This window comes from Podarcis raffonei, chromosome 14 (assembly GCF_027172205.1).
Source record: "Podarcis raffonei isolate rPodRaf1 chromosome 14, rPodRaf1.pri, whole genome shotgun sequence".
Taxonomy (NCBI): Eukaryota; Metazoa; Chordata; class Lepidosauria; order Squamata; family Lacertidae; genus Podarcis; species Podarcis raffonei.
Window position 1 is genome coordinate 29,235,967 of NC_070615.1, and position 20,777 is coordinate 29,256,743.

Genomic DNA, 20,777 nt, shown 5'->3' on the forward strand with positions numbered 1-20,777 from the left:
TGTCTGTCATGTTTATTACTGAGGAAAGAACTAATCCTAACCATGGTCTCTGGTGGTACAAAGCGAAGGCCACAGGAACACATTAAGTTAAAACTACACATGGGGTGAGGGGATAGTACTGCACACTCAACGAGCATGTTCCATGGTGTGTGTGTGAGGGGTGGGTGGACAGATACCAAGGAATGGAACTCTAAGCAGAAAACTGGTCCTTGCACCAGGAATAGTATTTTTCTGTAGGAGGAGGAAGCAGGCCGCTTAAGCAAGCATTGTGGTGGGAAGAATACATGAAGACAGGCATTAAGTGCCTGAATGGTGCAGCAAGACATTTTAGTGTTGGCCTGGCAGGTGGGATGGAGTAGACACCAGACCTGGCCTCAGCAGGCAGCAAAAATTACTCTCAAGAGTTCCTGAGGATATGTTTTCAATACATTTTACCCTACAAATGTACATCTTTACCATAAGCAGCTTTTGCAAACATAGGCAAATGTGCTCTGTATTCACTTGACTTTAAAGGAACAAGTCAATGTTCACTCCAGAGCACATTATGCTTTAGTGCTAACCCATCATACCTATGTCAGCTATGTGGAAGGGTGCCATCCAGTTACCAAGTATCAAACCTAAGACCAGCTCAGTTGGTTAAAGTGTGGTGCTGATAACTCCAAGATTGCAGGTTTGATCCTTGTATGGGGCAGTTGCATATTCCTGTATCACAGGGGGTTGGACTAGATCATCCTTCCAACTCTACAATTCTATGATTCCCTCTTTCTTATTCTCCCCCCCCCCACACAAACACACCATTCACATGTTATGCTATTGATGGCTGAGAGGTGATATCATGAACTACCCCATGCTATGACAAATGCACAAGAGGACTAGAACAGTATCTGCTTAAAATATTCAAAACATGATCTTCAGAAGCACAATCCACCAGAATCTTGCCCTGCCCAGCATCCACTGCTCTTGCTTGCTTCCACCCAATTCCTCCCCAAAAGGCAATATGCATGAGTCCTGTGCCCAGGAACTCCTACCCACATGTAGAATGCAGATCTCATTAAGCAATCCGTAGACAAGCCCAAACTCCTATAATGGAAAACCAGTCCCAAGAGTTTCTCTCCTCATCCTGCCTCTACATACCATAGAAATTTGTTTTCACCATTAAGCTCAACATTGTCTGATCATCCCAAAGTCAATCCAAACATAAAATATTCTATCTCCAGGAGATGTTCAGAATTGGCCCTATTGCCAACCTGAACTTCAAGGATCAGCCCCACACTCAGGATTTCAGTCAAGTTTATTTTCCAAATTCCAAAACTGCAGGAACACAAGTCTATTCACTGGAGAGGAATAATCTACTTCAAGTGTCTCTAAGTAAAAGAATGTAAAAATTTAAACAAGAATAGATGTAGGACTAATTCTTGGGCACCACCATTTAAGTTGGTCAGCTGAAACGTGTGCAGAGGAGGGAGACCTAGATGATCAAGGGTCTGGAAACCAGGCCTTATGAACAACTGTTGAAGGAGTTAGGGATGTTTAGCCTGGAGAAGAAACAGGTGACAGGATAGCCATTTTCAAATAGTTGAAGAGTTGCCACAAGGAAGATGGAGCAAGTTTGTTTTCTGCTGCTCCAGAGTGGAGGATCCTAACCAATGGATTCAAATGACAAAAACGGAGATTCCCACTCAACATTAGGAAAAAAATTTCTGATGGTAAGAGGTGTTTAACAGTGGAACAGACACCCTTGGAAGGTGGTAGACTTCCTATTGGAGGTTTTTAAAGTTGGATAGCTGTGATGCCAAATTGTAGGGGGTTGGACTTCATGTATGACCCTCAGGGGTCCATTCCAACTCCGATTCTTCATTTTCAAAGGACTACCAGAAAGGGCACAGTATAATTTTAAAGTATTATTCAGTAAACAAAATAACCTTTTTGACTTTATTGTCCCAATCTCACCAAACATATCAAAACACATAACTTATTACAAACTAGAAGCTGGAGGTGCCTAATCCACTCACATGAAACTCAAGACTGAGTGGGTGGGGGAGAGGATTCTGATGGAAATCCCCAGCAAACTAGCAAGTAGAAAACTGCTCTCCCTGTAACTTCTGTTAGAAAGTGTAACTTCATCAGGAGAATAAATAGGAATGTAACTGCCATAGACTGAAATGGAAATGTGCAACTTACATATGCTGGCATGGTCAAATATGACAAAATGAATTTGCATGCATGTTTTTCATGTAGCAGAAATAAATTAAACTATGTTTCTTGCATCACTAAGCTTCTACATGTTAGTTAGAACCCATATGTTTATTTTAGTACTTGGAACAGAAAAACAGACACTTACATGACATAAGTTTTGCTTGTACATTTTACTCCACCAATAGGAATTCTTCTGACAATAACAGATGAGTTCTTGGGAATCAGGGCATTATCATCAGTATATTCTAGGAAAGGAGAGAAAAAACATGTATGCTTGGTTCAGAATACAAAAAAAGAAAACCAATGTGGAATTTTCTCAAAATAGGCCACAAAACCCTGGGACTTTTCAGCAATTGTAACCATTTGGGATCATTAATACTTATCCCACAATTACTGAAGTAGCATTTGGTGGAACTTGGACCACTTTCCTTAATATACCCAAGACCAGTAGAATGTATACTAATGAAAATGTAATTTATTAGGACACTGGCTAAAAGCACAGTATGATAGGACCATATTTATAATCTTTGGGATAGTTTTAAAATGCTAAATGGACCCTGCCAATTAAGAGTGCACTCTAGAACAAGGATTTCATAGGGAGATATTTAAAGCAAAAGATAAACTTATGTACAGAGTGGTCTGGAACTTCACACTGCATTGGGAATGCACACTCGGTCTGCAACCCTATACATGTATACTCAAAAGTAAACCCTACTGAGTTTATCAGATAAGGGTATATATGACTGCAACCTAAGTCTATGAATTTGTAGTCTAGTTTGCAAAGTGTTCCCAAGAAAGCAGGTATGGCACAATGATCTGAGGTGGCAATTTCACTGGACTCACCCTTTTGGGAATACTGAAAAATGTTCTACCCCTTTTTGCCAAAATCACATAACCAAAATGTTAGCTTGTCCTTGTGAAAGGTTGCAAAGAACAGGATGTGTAAATGTACAAACCACAAGTTTAGTATTTGGAATACATGGATCTCCCCCCTATTATAAAAGGTTTATCTAATAACAGTTATAGTTGGAGTAGATTCACTGAAATGAATGAACACAGCTATCTTAGATCCAGCAATTCCAATGGGTTTAATCAGAGAGGGAGTTAGTTGGATTCCACCCAAAATATTTAAGCCACTCAACACCATACATTGTAATCATACCCCTATTTCTTTAAAAAGCACCCAGTTATAAAATGATTAACACATGGCTCCTTAGTTAGGATTGGTGCTTACAACTAACTACCCCCCACCAGCCTGGAGCTGCTAATATCATTGTGCCAATGTGGATGTTTTAACACACATCATATATGCATGGGCATAATAAGCTAACAGTGTGTTTGGTGAAGATGTCTCTGATTTTCCCTGGACAAGAGCATAAAAATGGCAAGCGTAACACACGACTGAATTTCCCAGGGACCTGGTGGCTGTTTTTTTAAAACTCCAAATAGTTCAGCAACTGAAACAGCTATTGTCATAAAAATTTAACTAGCTGACATGAAAATTAATTAAGGAATTCACTGTACAATTCTCTTGAGGAAATAAATGGCTTGTGTTCACACAAAGAACTTGCCATAGTTCACTTTTCAACTTATTTTCAACTTATTGTCCCAAACAGTCTTTCTACAGCAATTCTGCTGGAATTATGCACACTTTCCAGGAATTAACACAAAACTTGCGTAATGGTACACATACTTTGTGGGGGGAGGGGGAGAAAAACAAGGAGTGTGAGGGTAAATGTGACACAGCCTATTTCCCCCAGGATACCTGTCTGGGGTGCCTTACTAGATGAACTACTATAACCTTGCTGCCTAATAAACCTTAATCCAATCGCCTAATTCAGTCCTGACACATCTAATCTACATTTACAGTGAACTCTCTCAGTGGGGTGCATGACATTTTCAGTGAGCAGTTAGTCTGGAGCTTTTTGCCTGCACATGACAACCTCGGGGACTTGCCTTAGACACACAATGCACATACATGCAGGACAAACATTCTCTCTTCCATACAAGTCTTGTACATATGAGAGGCTTTTGTGGCAGTCTGAAGTCTGCTTTGTTTGCTGTGATTTGTGGTAACAAGCACAATGTTTAAAATGCACATATCCAACATGACTTGTACTTTCCAAAAAATTCACATAAAGACAGTCTTGGCCCACTTTTTAGCATGCCAAGGAGGTTACTGAGATGAGTGTTGACATTATCAAAGTCACTGTCCACCAGGCCTACCACCAACCAGGAAACTAATCGTATCCCGTGTATTCACCCTAGGCTGTCATAAGCCAAAGATAAGGAACCTGTTTCCTCCAGATGTGGGAGGACTAGATTTCCAGTCACCCCTGACTATGCTGGTTGGAACTCATGGGAGCTGGGAGGCCAACAATACCTGGAGAACACAAGTTCCCTATTCCTGACATAACTGTTATAAAGCACCCCTCCTCATCCTAGGCTCTTACAGTGTCCCTATACTGTACCAATGGTGAAATCAGGAGATCGTAAATCTACTCAAGCAGCTCTATTCATACACAAATTCAGTATGTATGTTTTGACATAACACCATATGCCACACCATCAGGCAACAAGGATAATAAGATTTTAACTAATTGAGAGGTAAGTAGGCCACCAGTGGCTATTAGCCATGATGTAACTGCTTAAACAGTATGTGGAATCTTGGAGCTGCTGGAAACTGGGAGTGAGTGGCTTGGAATGGCTCATGCCAACAACTGTTTACCACGCACTTCCTCTGACGCATCTGCTGCTGACTGCTGCTACAGACAGACACCAGCTAATCAGGCCACCTGAGCCTCACTTGCAGTCAAAACAAAACAAAAAACCTGAGGGGCCTTGTTAATGGATTCAACAACTTCTGATGGATTCAACTATGACCAGATACAAGCCAAGCTCTCTACTTATTTATCATATAAAAACCAGAATATTTTTCTAGGTATTTATTACATATTCAGGGAAGCAGTGTAAAGATGTTGTGTACCAGTCTGGTATTGGAATGGGAAACTAAGTAACACTGATGAAACAAGTTTTAAACTGTTTCCCCAATTCAACTGTTACCTTTAGCACACTAGGAAGTGTTGGGGAAGCATGTGCTTCAAGCTGCTGTAAGGACTACTGAAGTAACATAGTGTTGCAGGCACAAAAGTGCTATATAATGTAACTTTAAATTGCTTACATGAGTAGTTGCATTCTTTATCGGCCATATACTCTTGGGTCTGGGGTGGTGAGACCTAGAAGATCACAAGACTAAAGATGCTACCACCTTAGTAATTCATCTCACCACATACAGGGCAACAGCTTGACCACTGGCTACCCATACACACACCAATCTATGAAAGGAAGGTAAGTAACGGAAAAGGTGTACAAAGTGGTGTGAGCCCTCCAGATTTTTACGACAACAACTCCCATAGTTTCTGACCCTATGCTTGTTAGGGCTGATGGGAGCTGTTCTCTAAAACATCAGGCTGGGGATGGCTAAGAGTCCTGGACAAAGACTAAGGAGTTCCAGGTTCAAATTCCCAATACTGCCTAGCTCAACAGTGGAGCATTTGCTTCATATTTTCCCCTTTGTATTTAGTCTGTTGTAGAATTGGGGGTTAGTTTTTGCTGCCCAACTCACCAAGAGACTCTGAGTTCCCTAAGTCCATAATGGGTCAGAGATGGATGGAGGCAGGATCCAGTGAAAGCAAGGCAGATCTTTATTTTTCTGTTATAACAAAGCCACTGCCTCCTTGTAAGGAGGTGAGAGATCCAGAACAAAGATGTGCAAGCCCCTTCAAAGACTTTACACATTGCCCAACCCCTTAGCCAAAGACCACCCTAAAAACATCATGAACAAGGAGGCAGTCTATAACAAAAAACTGAGAGGCTCCTCTCCTGCCTGCCAGAATACCTAATAACCTTTTAACTAATTGCATTACAGTGGAACCTCAGGTTATGAACGTGATCCGTGAGGGAGGCGACTTAGCGCTTCTGCACATGCGCCGAAACCCGGAAGTACAGTAACCCGTTCTAGTACTTCCAGGTTCAGCATATCCGTAACCCAAAAACGCACAACCCGCAGTGATCGCAACCCCAGGTATGACTGTACCTGGGCAGTCTGACCATTCTTTTGAGATGGTAAATACTTTAGTTCTTGAATCCAGGTCACTTCCTATTCATACACAAAATACCCCCTTAAAATGGGATTTGAATGATTTGGAACTGAAATAACTATTGGGAAAGGTTTCTCTTCTAATATTAGGAGAGCCAATATAGCTTCTGGGATTGTTCTGTGCGCTAAAATAATGGGCAATTTTCTCAGAAAATATTTCCTAAATTTTGAAGGGTGAAGGATTGGTTTTCTGTGGAGTGTGTGTCTGATATGTGTGTGCATCCTAAAATTTTATAACAACCCTTAAGCAATTTTAAAACCTGCAAAGTGGAAAACCCCAGGTTCAAGCTTTGGCATCTTTGGTAAGGCTGGGAATTTCCCCAGCCTGACATCATAAGGAGCCTCTGGCAGCAGTCTTCAATACTGTCAGGCCTGAGTCCCACCTGTAATTCAAATATGCATTGGGAAACCCACTTGACACTTAACATCTTAGATCAGACCATGACCCAGTAGTGGGTCCCAACCCACCAGTTGAAGACCAAAGGTGTCAATGATACTGAGCTAAAGAGGCCCAGTGGCCTGACTCTGCAGAAAGCAAAGCGAAAGCATGTGAAGATAAAGACCCATGCCCTTTGGAGAAAATGCGGCCTAGCAACCCTCATAAGGGAAGGGCTTCCTGAGTCAAGGATGTTTGTCACTCCTGCCCCGATTTAGACTGTGGCTGCATACATCACCATCCATACATCTAAAGCACATCTCCACCCCTCACAAGGCCACAATTCCCAGCCCTCGGGATTATTTCTGCTCCCTGTGTGTGTAAACGTGCCTTTTAAACCCATGTTGTTGTGTATGTGTGTACGCATCATGTGGGTAACCTCTTCGCTTGCCGGGGGGGGGGGGCCTGGATCGCGGGTGGGTGGGTGTGCGCGCGCTGTGTGTGAGGGATGGTGGTGGTATCCCCACAAGAGAGGAGGAAGAGAAGAAAGCCAAACGACGACGACACGAGAAAACAGAGCACGAGAGCCGCCCGTCGTCGTCGTCCTTCCTACCTTCTTTGGTCTGAGCGTTAGTGATCTGGAGGTCGCAGTCGCCGGCCTTGAGCTTCTCGCGGCCCATGATCTGGCGCTTGAGGTCGCAGAGCGAGATGTGGAGTCCATCGAAGGTGACCGTGTCATACTTGAGCTTCGAGGAGAACTTGTAGTGCACGCAGGACATGGCGGTGGAGGGGAGGGAAGGACGGGGGGGGCGCTACGCGGGTGGGGGATGGGCAGGTGCCGAGACTACGGCGGCGGCGGGCGGGGAAGGAAGGATGCCTCGAGGGAGAAAAAGGGCCGCGAAGGGCGTCCTCCCGTGTGAGGCGGAGGCTTCTTCCTCCTCAAAGGCCGCCTCGTTCCGCCATGGTCCTCCGCGACGGCAGCAACGGCGGCTCCCGTCAGGCGTTGCGTTGGGCCGGCTAGGCCGCCATCATGGCGGCGGCGGCGGTTTCCTAAAACTCCTCTCTTCTCCTCTTCTCGCCTTCCTTCCTCCTCTTCCTCGGTCTCCCTCCGTTCCTTTTCTTTCTCCTTCTCCTCCTCCTCCTTCGTCTTCGGCCTCGGCCTCCAACTCCTTCCCCTCACGACGCCGCTACCGCTCCTCCGCTCGATGGGGTTTCCCGGCCAGCGACCGCAGGGGCTGCGGAGGGAGGGAACGGCCGCTCCACGCACAACAGCAGCGCAAGGCGCAGGCGGTCCCTCCCCCCTCCCGGGTTACTGGTCTGCGCATGCGTCATAGTGCGCCACCTTCGGCCTCACGTGACCCAGCGCATTATGACAAAGGAAAAGGGCGGGGGTGGCAGGCAGGGAGCGAGGGCAAAGAAGGAAGGAGAGCGGTGCTTTCCGGGCTTTAGCCCTCCGCCTCCTTCTCCTCCTAGCCTTCCCCTCTCAGCCGCGTGATCCCCCGGAGCTCCTCCCTCTTAAAGGCGCAGGCAGCAAGGGCACCAGGGCGGGGGGCCCTTCTAGGAGAGAAGCCGAAGATGGTGGATGGGGAGGAGGGGGCTGGCCTTGGAGGCACGCAGCCCTCTTGCAGCTTTCAGAGATATATTGCAAGGATACCTATTTAAATTTCGCCCTGTCCATTGTTTATTTTATATAAAAGTCTAATATATGGAATATACATATTATTTTTTTAAAAAAATCAGTCCAATATATGAAATATACACACAAGGATACAGTACAGTGGTACCTCGGGTTACATATGCTTCTGGTTACAGACTCCGCCAACCCAGAAATATTACCTCGGGTTAAGAACTTTGCTTCAGGATGAGAACAGAAATTGCACAGCGGCAGCAGGAGGCCCCGTTAGCTAAAGTGGTGCTTCAGGTTAAGAACAGTTTCAGGTTAAGAATGGACCTCTGGAACGAATTAAGTACTTAACCAGAGGTACCACTGTACATACCGTATGTTTAGATTCAAGTATACATGAATTGAATTAATGGACTAGTGAAAGAAAGCACAGTGAGTGGGGAAGCGCAAATCCTTGCCATAAAGAAGGGAAGTAACTTTTGTTGCAGGAATTTATGTATAGGTTGGGGGGGGGGTTGTCCCTCCAGCAGATATCATGCACATGCAGCCCACTACCAAAATCAGGACAATCACTTTTGTGACTTTTGTGATTTGTCCCCACAAAACACTTCATCACAGTTTCTTCCTATCTATTCAAAGGGCCTTTGCTGCATGATACCAAATGTAAAAAATCACTGATAAATGTGTCTATGTACTGGCTGACTGTGTTTTAAACCAAATCTGCCCTTTTCCCCTCATGGGGTATCCAAGAGCCCATATAGAGTCCTTACGAAGGTTCCTATTGGTAGGAGAAAATAACAGAGGCCAACCAGAGAATATGGAGAAGCAAAGCAGCTAGTAAGCTTGATCTTTATTGATCTGTTGCAACAGGGTGCTCCCTCACACACAGGAAAGGAGGAACCTAGAACAATGGTGCACAAGGCCTTATATATGCATTTTAAATTCCCTGCCCTGGAGCTCAAGACCACCCCTCCATACATCATACATACATCACAGAAGGGGTGTAACCCAAGTCCACCCCCCACAAACATCATATCTACATCACAGAAAAGGTGTTGTTGTTTTTCCTGTCTGCCAGGTTATCTGATTGCCTTACCTGATTGCCTTTCCTGATAGTCTTGTCACCCATTAAAATACTGATTACTCAATTCCTGAGACAATGGGAAGGCTCCCTGACCCCCTCCCTCCTTGCATATTAGTTTGTAACAGAACAGAAGGATTTATTGCCACTGAGGTGACCCACAACCTTACACTCAGTGGCTGTGTTCATACAATCAGTTATTGGCTTAATATGTGCAAGTTTTATTGCATGTTAAGAGTATGTGTGGGTGCTGCACACTGGAGTCCAGCTCCTTTGCTGCTCATGCTTCACTTCTGCCTTGCAACAAGCAGGGAAACTTAACCAGGAAGATGCAGCTAACCATCATTTCCTGCTACATCCATAGACTAGATGACTCTTGGGGTTCCTTCCAACTCTTTAATTCTGATTCTATTTTATTGTTCTGTGATCAACTAAGACCCTGCTTATGCAAAGGGAGGAGTGAAGTAGCTTTGGATGGGTGCAGAAAGCACCTGCATGGCTTACAAAACCAGGATTTGATCGGGCAGACACAAACACAGCCAATGTGGATGTTCACGGGATGCCCCCTTGTGGCTCTCCTTCTCTACTGCAGCCCCTGGAACCTCATCACTGTGCTAGGCATTTGGCTACATTGGAGAGAGGGGGATGGAGCAAGCACTTTGTGGAAGGATGTGACATAATGGCTCATAGTAGCAAGATCTTTGCAATGAATATACTGTTGCACACCTCTCCACTCTCTGAGCAGTGTAAGATTTCAGGGGTTCCAGGAGCTTACCCAGGGTTCCTGTTTCCTTTTAGAATGAGGCACAGCGGAGACTGTGGTGTCTTTATGATATATGGTGTTTATTTACACGTATATACAACCTGAGCCAGAGGAGTTCATAGCATTAACACCCAAAAAGGGTTTTTTCTCCCAAAGCTGCAGCCTCAGATTCAAACAGAAATCAAGCATTGCTCTGACTCTCTCTCCAACGTGCTGCTTTACCTCTAGGTCACATCACTGCCAATTCTCAATTCTAAACTCAGGCTTTGACTTTCTAAGTATCTCTCAGTTGAGTTGCCTTCTTGCTCAGAGCCCCCTTTCCTTTGTTTCTTAATGGCCCAACACCAGTGCTCTTTTTCTAGAAAAAGAGGTGCCAGAACTCACCATGAACTCCTCCCTTGTGCTATTATAATGGCCATGGCACCCATCTGAGATGTGCCGGAATTGATTTCCACTGAGTTCTGGCTGAAAAAAGCCCTGCCCGTCACCCAGGTGATCGCCTAAACACAGGAAGCTAGTCTGGGTTATATTTAAACCCTTGCTGGATCCAGGGGTTAGAAGGGTTTCACATATACCCTACTTCCTCCCCGCAAACTCATAACAATACTTGGTTTTAATTCAGAAAAGTTGCTGGGCTTAGATGTTTTTATACCCGAAGGAACAAGTAAAATCTATAGGGAGACCACCCTCCACCAACTCTAAAAGGGTCCATTTGAAATGGCATTACATGCTGGAGATAGGAAATGCCACTCTCTCTGAAATTTGCTGTCTGGAGGATTTGCCCGATGTTAATTCAGCAGATGTGACACAGGTGCCAGCACACCTGGTCAAGCATCAGTGGGCTCCTCTCCTGTACTTCAAACTGCATAGAAGCCACTTGGGCAATTATGCAGTGTAAATTAAATTAGCAACAACAACAGCAACTTTGTGCTCTCTTACAGGCTTGGCAGAGAGAGAGAGAGAGAGAGAGAGAGAGAGAGAGGGAGAGGCAGAGAGAACACTGTCTAGGGAGAAAGACAAAAAGGAGTAAAGGAGAAAAGTTGCCAGGGGTGCATAGAAGGAGGGGTCTGCAACAATCCTTTGAAGGGGAGGAGAGGAGGGAAGACTCTTTGCTCAAGACACACGGGTAGAAAGCAGCCTCCTGAGAGGCCTCCAGCCTCCAGGAAAGAGTTGTGATGTCCCACCAGAGCAGAATATTCATTTAAATCTTATTTAAGGAGGGTGGGCGAGTGGCAGGAGTCAATGTGGCCACTGAACCTTTTCTGGCGACTTTGGAGCATATTGGCATCCATTCTGACAGAGGACCCTAATTCATAGCTACTTATATTAGAATCTGTAGTTGGCATTACAGAGTGGCAGGCAACAACGCAATTAAAAAGTACAAGGCGAGCTCAAATGGTAAAAAGGAGCCGTTACGTGCCAGCAAATACAGGCTGCACGGTGCATGTTGATTTGAAGCTGTTGTACAACAAACATCCTTCTCCAAAGGATCAGACTTTTTGCAACAGGAAAATGCCCTGGAAAGTGTGGGATAATAGCACTTGCACATCTAACATCTCTGCTCACAAATCAGAATGAATTAAATAGCCAACACGGTCCGTTCTTCTGAAAACAGGTCAGGATGAATGCTCAGAAAACAGGTTGTCTAGAAGTGCACCCCACGCTTCATGGGATTTTAAAACAAAACAAACCAAAACTTTATTTTGAAACAAGCCTCCCCCCCCCAATTCTGCAGCTGTTCTGTTCCAAGAGGCACAGGCTGGTAAACATCAAGCTTAAAAATGTAACACTGAATTCTCCCACTTTTTGTCTTCGCCTCAGCGCTTTAGCTGTAAGGAGAGTTGCTGTCTTCCAGGACTTTGAAAAATGGCTTTGCTATCCTGCTTGATCTGCATTTCAAACAGTTTGTGGGATGAAATCCTGGCTTGTGGCGCCTTCCCACAACTGGCCAGCAGTGGGCACTGGGAGGCAACGGAAAATGTTGCAATCTCTTGATGCAGGCCAGGAAGCCCAGCAGACTTTCTGTGTTTGACTAGCCAAGCCCTTGCTAGCCTACCATTCAAATGCACCCCTTTCTCCCGTTAAATTTTTCCAGCCCTGAGAAGGCAGAGGACACAGGTGGTCTGATAGCTGCTAGGAAACTGCAGGAGCCAGCAGGAATGAAGTTGGCAGACAGAGCCCAACCATATTTTCTAAAACTCCCAGTCTGATCAAGACTCAAGTTTTTCTGCCTCCCTGAGACCCCATGAATGTTGGGGTTAGGGCAGCAAGAAAAGCCAAATACAGTGGTACCTCAGGTTACATATACTTCAGGTAACATACGCTTCAGGTTACAGACTCCGCTAACCCAGAAATAGTGCTTCAGGTTAAGAACTTTGCTTCAGGATGAGAACAGAAATTGTGCTTTGGTGGCACGGCGGCAGCAGGAAGCTCCATTAGCTAAAGTGGTGCTTCAGGTTAAGAACGGACCTCCGGAATGAATTAAGTACTTAACCCGAGGTACCACTGTAAACACATTGCTGTGGTGGGTGTAAGATTAGACCTGTTCACCCACGTGGGAGCCCCCCTAGATTGGTGATTTATTGCAGGTGATATTCTGCACCATGTTCTTGACACAATAACAGCAGTTCTGATTTGTTACGCTTTATGTATTGTTCATTGCTGTCTGATGGGGGCCAAAGCACAAGAAAAGTGTGTGTGTGTGTGGGGGGGAGAAATCTCAGAGTGTTTGTGTTATGAAAAGTTATGGGATTTCAGCATGAAGTTACAGGATGTACACAGACTGGTAAAGTGGCAGTTGATCTGCGATGAAGCGGCCGGGGGCAGCGATGTCCAAAAGAGCCTCTTGTACCCCTCTCCTTGTTCTGCTGCAACACAACAGCCCTGGAGTGTTGCTACTGGGTCTTATTCTCAGATGGTTGCTGCTGCCACCCTCTCACTTACTCCCGCAGCCCAGATGGGAGGGGTCCTGGGATGCACCAAAGCAGTTGCTAAAAAAAAGGAAAGGCTCTGAGCCAGTGCACCCGGCACTCCTTGGTTCACCCTGCACTCAACTTGCACTCAAGTGTTGCCTTGTCCTAGTCCAAGAACAAAGTCGCTTGCTAGTTTACCTGGCAGACCCTACTAAACTTCCTAAAACCGAGGGACTCTGAGACCAAAACACCCTGCATTCCCCAGACAACTTCAGCATTTTAATGGGTGACACACTATTAGGAAAGGCAATCAGATAATGGGTGACAGTCTATCAGGAAAGGCAATCAGATAACCTGGCAAACAGGAAAAACAACATTCAAAGTTCTGTTTTAGACCGCCTTTTCTGTGATGTAGGTATGATGTTTCTGGGGGTGGTCTTGATCTACAGGGTGGCAATTTCAAAAGTCTATATAAGGCCTTGCCCACCACTGTTCTGGGTTCCTTCTCTTCTCCTGCGGGTGAGGGGAGCACCCTGTTGCAACAGATCAATAAAGATCAAGCTTACTAGCTGCTTTGCTTCTCCATATTCTCTGGTTTGCCTCTGTTATTTTCTCCTACCAATACGGAACCTACGTAAGGACCCTATATGGGCTCTTGGATACCCCATAAGGGAAAAGGGCAGATTTTTGTTTACAACACATGCAACACCTGCATATTCCTGCATTGCAGAGGGTTGGACTAGATGATCCTCAGGATCCCTTCCAATGCTACAATTATATGCTTCTATGGTTCTTACATATGGGACGCGGGTGGCGCTGTGGGTTAAACCACAGAGCCTAGGGCTTGCCGATCAGAAGGTCGGCGGTTTGAATCCCCGCAATGGGGTGAGCTCCCGTTGTTCGGTCCCAGCTCCTGCCCACCTAGCAGTTCGAAAGCACGTCAAAGTGCAAGTAGATAAATAGGTACCGCTCCAGCGGGAAGGTAAACGGCGTTTCCGTGCGCTGCTCTGGTTTGCCAGAAGTGGCTTAGTCATGCTGGCCACATGACCCGGAAGCTGTCTGTGGACAAACGCCGGCTCCCTCGGCCTATATAGCGAGATGAGCGCCGCAACCCCAGAGTCGGTCACAACTGGACCTAATGGTCAGGGGTCCCTTTACCTCTACCTTTTATGGTTCTTACAACATTGATCCTAAACTGCCACTAGCATGAACCCCAAGTGTCTAGGCATGTGGGGATTATAGGTCTTTCATCACATGAACTTCCCTCCCCCTTTGTGGGCAAGCAGTACGGAACGTGGAATTGCATATGACCAGCCCAGTAACATCATAAGCACAACTCAATCACGAATGTGCAATAAAAAGGGACATCTGGAGGAGCCCCAAGCACCCTGAAGGGGGTACAGGTCCCTCCTCCCTGGTCCTCAGACTGATCAGGTGGTGAATGGGGTAACCAGACACTCTTTCTCAGCTGATCTGCATGGATTAGGGAGAAGGGGCTGCGTGAATGTCTCTATGTGTAGGAGAATGCTGTCATAGTTTTAAAAAGAGATTTTTTAAACAAAATCAAACAGTGTATAAAGGCTTTCAATTAAATAATAAAGAGTTACCATGGCTCTAACCAAAAAGGGGCTTGCTGTGAGGGGCAGCCAATCTTGCTACCTGCCCCCCAAAAAAAACCCTGTGATGGAAGCCAGAGCAAAACTCTCTTGGAAAGCCTGCTGTTTCAGTTTCTGAACAAGGCAGGACTTCTCAACGCCAGACTTCAAAACACTTTTTAGATCTAGCTGTGAAAGAATTCAATTTATTTCATTACTAAATGCTTTATTTATAGTATTTGACCGCACATAAATAGCAGCAGATGTATAATTTGTCAGGGGCAATTTGCTGGCGATGCGGACAAGACGTTTCAAAAATTAATTGTGCTTGGTGGGAATGTAAATATATGTTTTTTCTCTCTCTCCCTCCCAGCCCATGTATATTATAAAAAAGGAAAAGAAAACATGCTTCAAAATGAAGTGTCATTCTGTACCAAGGAAAGTTCCTGTCTTCAAAGGCGGCACCACATCGAGTGAATTACAGCAGTCTAACCTAAAAGCCACCCAAGCCTGAATGATAGGGGTCAGGCCTCTCCAGTATCTTGCCTCTGTTATCAGTATCTAATCTACCCAGGTGGCTTATTTGGGATCTTGGTCCTTCCAAGCCGTGTAGCCTGTGGCTCCCTACATTTGGCTTCCCTTTCAGTTTCCCATTTTGTTATGTACCATATTTTTCGCTCTATAAGACGCACCAGACCACAAGATGCACCTAGTTTTGGGAGGAGGGAAACAAGAAAAAAAATATTCTGAATCTCAGAAGCCAGAATAGCAAGAGGGATCGCTGCACAGTGAAAGCAGCAATCCCTCTTGCTGTTCTGGCTTCTGGGATAGCTGCGCAGCCTGCATTTGCTCCATAAGACGCACACACATTTCCCCTTACTTTTTAGGAGGGAAAAAGTGAGTCTTATAGAGCAAAAAATACGGTATTTATAGTGCTAAAGTAAAGGTAAATGGGACCCCTGACCATTAGGTCCAGTCGTGGCTGACTCTGGGGTTGCTGCGCTCATCTCACTTTATTGGCCGAGGGAGCTGGCGTACAGCTTCCAGGTCATGCGGCCAGCATGACTAAGCCGCTTCTGGTGAACCAGAGCAGCGCACGGAAACGCCATTTACCTTCCCGCTGGAGCAGTACCTATTTATCTACTTACACTTTGACGTGCTTTCGAACTGCTAGGTTGGCAGGAGCAGGGACCGAGCAACGGGAACTCACCCCGCCGCGGGGATTCGAGCCGCCAACCTTCTGATCGGCAAGCCCTAGGCTCTGTGGTTTAACCCACAGCACCACCCGCGTCCTTTTTATTTATAGTGCTAGCATGTTGCTTTTCAAGCCAGGCCTCTCCAAGCATTTAACATACACCTGTAGCTTTTCAAAGCAGCTGACAGACACATTTATATATATGTATAAAAAACCCCAACCACTGCCAAGAATCAATCTGCAAAAGTGCAGCATGCAAAAAGTAGGCTGACGAAGTATTTATTTATTGAATTTATATATCACCCCCTTCCTCTTGAAGGAGCCCAGGGTACCGAGTAGGAAGGGAGGAGCAGCTGATCCTTGGCGGTCAAAGGATCATAGAACACAGTCCACAGTGTTAGGAAAGAAGCAGGAGTGGCTGTGGGGGGCATTGCAAGAATAGCCATTTCCCTTGAAGCCATGTCTTTACATGGATGGGTTTGCACTCCCTCTGAAGAAGCAGGTATGTAGGGTAGAACCACACTGCATATTGAAAGCGCACGGCTGTCCCAGGGAACTGTAGTTTATATTGTGATAGGAATTTTGAGGTCTTAGATATATGTTAAATGTTCATAAGTGTACCAAGCAAGCACGTACATAGATCAGCACAGGAAGACCAACCCGGAACAATTTTGATTCCCAAACTGTACCAAACTGACCAAATGTTTCCTCTGCAAGGTCAAAGGAAAATGGAAAAGCCTCCCCATTGTCTCTTTCCTCACAAATCCTGTCTTAAGAGAACATTTAGGATAAGAATAGGGTGTGAGCCTGTGACCTGGCCCAGGAACTTAGTATTTATCATTACAAAAGACTAGCCAGGCTCCCCAGGAAATCCAATCAAGTAACCTGCCAGACAGGAGTTCCCAGAGTTCGAGGGGAGGAGTCATGTGCTTTAAATGCGTGTTGGATGAGCTTTAAATGTATGGTGTAGTTTTGCCCATAGTTTGGGAGTGCTCCTAGAGCCACCATGGCCATTGCCCGAGTTATCTCTCTGGCTCAGAACATTACTAGCAACTTAATGAACATAAGAATAGCCTGTTGGGTCAGGCCAATGGCCCATCTAGTTCAGTCTCCTGTCCTCTCACAGGAGCCAACCAGATGGGAACCCCGCAAAGCAAGCCTGAGCACAACAGCAGTGACTCTCCCCTCCTGTGGTTTCCAGTCGCTTGGATTCAGAAGCATTGCTGCCTCTGACTGTGGGGCAGAGCAGGGCCATCATGGCTAGTAGCCATTGATAGTCTTACAACTGCAGACTTTCTGCTTTGACCTTCTGAGAAGTTGGGTTAATGTATGTCTCTCTCTCTGTAAGGACACAAACGTTTGCATTGCCAGCAGTGGAAATGCAGCGTCTAAAAACAGAATTTTGTTTGCTTCACTGTATAGCTACTTTCCCTACTTCCTCTTGTTGCAGGAATTTATGTATAGGTTGGGGGGGGGGGGTTGCCCCTCCAGCAGATATCATGCACATGCAGCCCACTGCCAAAATCAGTACAATCACTTTTGTGACTTTTGTGATTTGTCCCCACAAAACACTTCATCAAAGTTTCTTCCTATCTATTCAAAGGGCCTTTGCTGCATGATACCAAATGTAAGAATTCACTGATAAATGTGTCTATGTACTGGCTCACTGTGTTGTAAACCAAATCTGCCCTTTTTCCCTTATGGGGTATCCAAGAGCCCATATAGAGTCCTTATGAAGGTTCCCTATTGGTAGGAGAAAATAACAGTAATATAGTAAGCTTGATCTTTATTGATCTGTTGCAACAGGGTGCTCCCCTCACACGCAGGAAAGGAGGAATCCAGAACAATGGCGCGCAAGGCCTTATATAGACATTTTAAATTCCCTGCCCTCGAGCTCAAGACTACCCCTCCATACATCATAAATACATCACAGAAGGGGTGTAACTCAAGACCACCCCCAACAAACTTCATATCTACATCACAGAAAAGGTGGTGTTGTCTTCCCTGTCTGCCAGGTTATCTGATAGCCTTTCCTGATTGTCTTTCCTGATAGTCTGTCACCCATTAAAATGCTGATTACTCAATTCCTGAGACAATGGGAAGGCTCCCTGACCCCCCTCCCTCCTTGCAGGGAAAACATTTGCCCAGTTTGGGAATCAAAATGGTTCCAGGTCGGTCTTCTTGTGCTGATCTATGTACGTGGTTGGTTGGTACACTTATGAACATTTAACATATATCTAAGACCACAAAATTCCTATCACAACTGGGAGAACTTCAGAAATTCATTTAGATATGTGAGCTCAGCTGTTCAGCAGCCCCTCTGCCTGAGTGATAATTCCTGGCATCCTGATACCTGAGTGCCAGACAGGTAGCCATTCCAGAAATAACAAACCCAGATGAAGACAAAAGGGTGTGATTAACTTGGCTGGGAAACAGGGAAATGTAAATATCTCTTTTGTTACACTTGATGGGTGTTCGGTGGAGGGCAAGGGGAACCACGGGGCAGGGTCCAGGATTCTCAGATTATTGCCACCAGACCTCCCCTTTCATGATATAACCATGATGTATTAGTGATGTAGGGCATTTTTCTCTAAGACTTTAGTTTTCATCTTATTCAACTTAAAACCCGTCACCTGACCAAATTCTTGAATCAGTTCCAATACTCTTTTAGTACTAGATTCTGGCTCCTGTAATGTCAATACCAAATCATCGGCAAATGCTTTCAGTTTATACTGTTTGGCTCCAACTTGTATACCTTTAACTGTTTGGTCCCTTCTAATCATGTTTAGAAGAACCTCCAGGACCGATATAAATAACAATGGAGAGATTGGGCAACCTTGTTGTGTTCCTTTCTCTATCTTAAATTCTTCCGTCACTACATTGTTCACAATTAATTTTGCCTTTTGTTCTGAGTAAATTGCACCTATACCATTTTCAAAACCTTGGCCAACCCCCATTCCCTGTAAATTTTTCTTCATAAAGCTCCAAGAAATATTGTCAAAGGCTTTCTCCGCATCCACAAATATCAAGACTGCTTTAGTATTGATATTCACTTGTAACTTTTCTAAAATGTTAATTATGTTCCTCGTGTTATCAGACAAGTGTCTGCCCGGGAGAAAACCAGCTTGGTCTTTATGAATTTCTTCTACTAATACCTTTTTTAATCTTTTAGCCAAAATGTCTGCAAAAATTTTATAATCCACATTAAGCAAAGATATGGGGCGGTAATTCTTAAGCTGTGTCTTCTCAGACTCTGTTTTCGGTATAAGTGTGATATAAGCCTCCTTCCACGACTCTGGTGCCCTTTTCCCTTCCAATATTCCATTACACACTTCCTTTAAAGGCTGTATTATCCATTCTTTCAAAGATCTGCAGTATCTTGAAGTCAAGCCATCCGGTCCTGGGGATTTACCCAATTGCATATTCTGGATGGCCGCTTCTATCTCTTGCTCCGTTATTTTATAGTTCAACATTAGCTTATTTTCTTGAGAGATTTTTTGTAATCCATTTGTTTTCAAAAAACAATCAATGTCCATTTGTTTCTGGGTTTCCTGTGTATATAGTTGTTTAAAATACCTCTGAAAACACTTTCTAATCTCCACTGGATTCTGTATATTTTCCCCTTCTACTTCCAAATTTGTAATAGTGTTAAGTTTCTATCTTTTTTTCATTTGCCAAACCAGCAGTTTTCCACATTTATTTGCCGATTCAAATGTCTTTTGTCTCATCTGTTTAATTTTCCATTCTATTTCCTGGTTTATCATTTTCATATATTGTACTTGATGTAACTTTATCTCTTTCAGAATCTCCTGCGACTTTGGTTTCGCTCTCAATTTCTTCTCTCCTTCCTTTCCCCCCCCAAAAATCTTATCTTTTTTCTCATTTTGAACTCTCTTTTGAATCGCATTCTGTTGTATCAAAAATCCTCTCATAACTGCTTTACTTGCGTCCCAAATTACTCTTTTTTCTACAGTGGTATTCATATTTATCTCAAAATAGTCTCTCAGAGTTTTTTGGGCCTTCTTAGTCACTTCTTCATTCCTAAACAATGTGTCATTCATCCTCCATCTGAAGGAACCAGTTGGTGTTAGTTTCAATTCCATCTTTACAGCATTATGGTCGGAGCACATTTTAGGGCATATTTCCACCTTTCTAGTCTTTGGAGCCAGCCCTCTAGTTACCCAAATTTGGTCAATTCTTGTCCATGTCATTTTGGCCTCAGAGAAGAAGGTTCCCTCTCTTCCCAAAGGGTTTTTAATTCTCCAAATATCAACTAAGTCCATATTGTCAGCCATACCAAAGAAAGTCTTTGGCAATCTACCATCCTTAGTAACTACCTGTGCTTTATCCATATTTGTAGACACCACTCCATTCATATCCCCCATCAAAATCATATAATTCCTGGCATCCTGATACCTGAGTGCCAGACAGGTAGCCATTCCAGAAATATCATACCCAGATGAAGACAAAAGGGTGTGATTAACTTGGCTGGGAAACAGGGAAATGTAAAAATCTCTTTTGTTACACTTGATGGGTGTTCGGTGGAGGGCAAGGAGAACCACAGGGCAGGGTCCAGGATTCTCAGATTATTGCCACCAGACCTCCCCTTTCATGGATGTAACCATGATTTATTAGTGATGTAGTTTGGGGGAGTGTGTAACATGGGAATTAGCAGCTAATAAAAGTTTGGGTTCTCTTTTGTTCGGGGCTTCCATCTTGTTCCACCTTGTGGCAGGTGGGAGTCCTGTCGCGACAGGCTTCAGTAAAGACCAAACCTAGTGGCTGCTGTTTTGCTCTGGTATTCCTAACTGGTGTCCTTGGGTTTTTTTGTCCAAGGGAGCCCTCAGATTTCTCCATTAACAGTTCTGTTAACACT

At 44.6% G+C, this 20,777-nt stretch overlaps 1 protein-coding gene across 3 annotated transcripts in view; it reads right to left on the reverse strand.

Moving 5' to 3' along the window:
* The window catches only part of RBBP6 (RB binding protein 6, ubiquitin ligase), a 29,387-nt gene extending 21,344 nt beyond the window's left edge, over positions 1-8,043 (reverse strand). For all 3 annotated transcript variants that reach the window (XM_053366182.1, XM_053366181.1, XM_053366180.1), the window contains exons 1-2: positions 7,345-8,043; positions 2,342-2,441 (exon numbers count right to left, since the gene is read on the reverse strand). In XM_053366182.1, coding sequence (XP_053222157.1) covers positions 2,342-2,441; positions 7,345-7,510 — 266 coding nt within the window. In that variant the 5' untranslated portion in view covers positions 7,511-8,043. The remainder of the gene's footprint in view (positions 1-2,341; positions 2,442-7,344) is intronic.
* Positions 8,044-20,777: the final 12,734 nt, after the last annotated feature.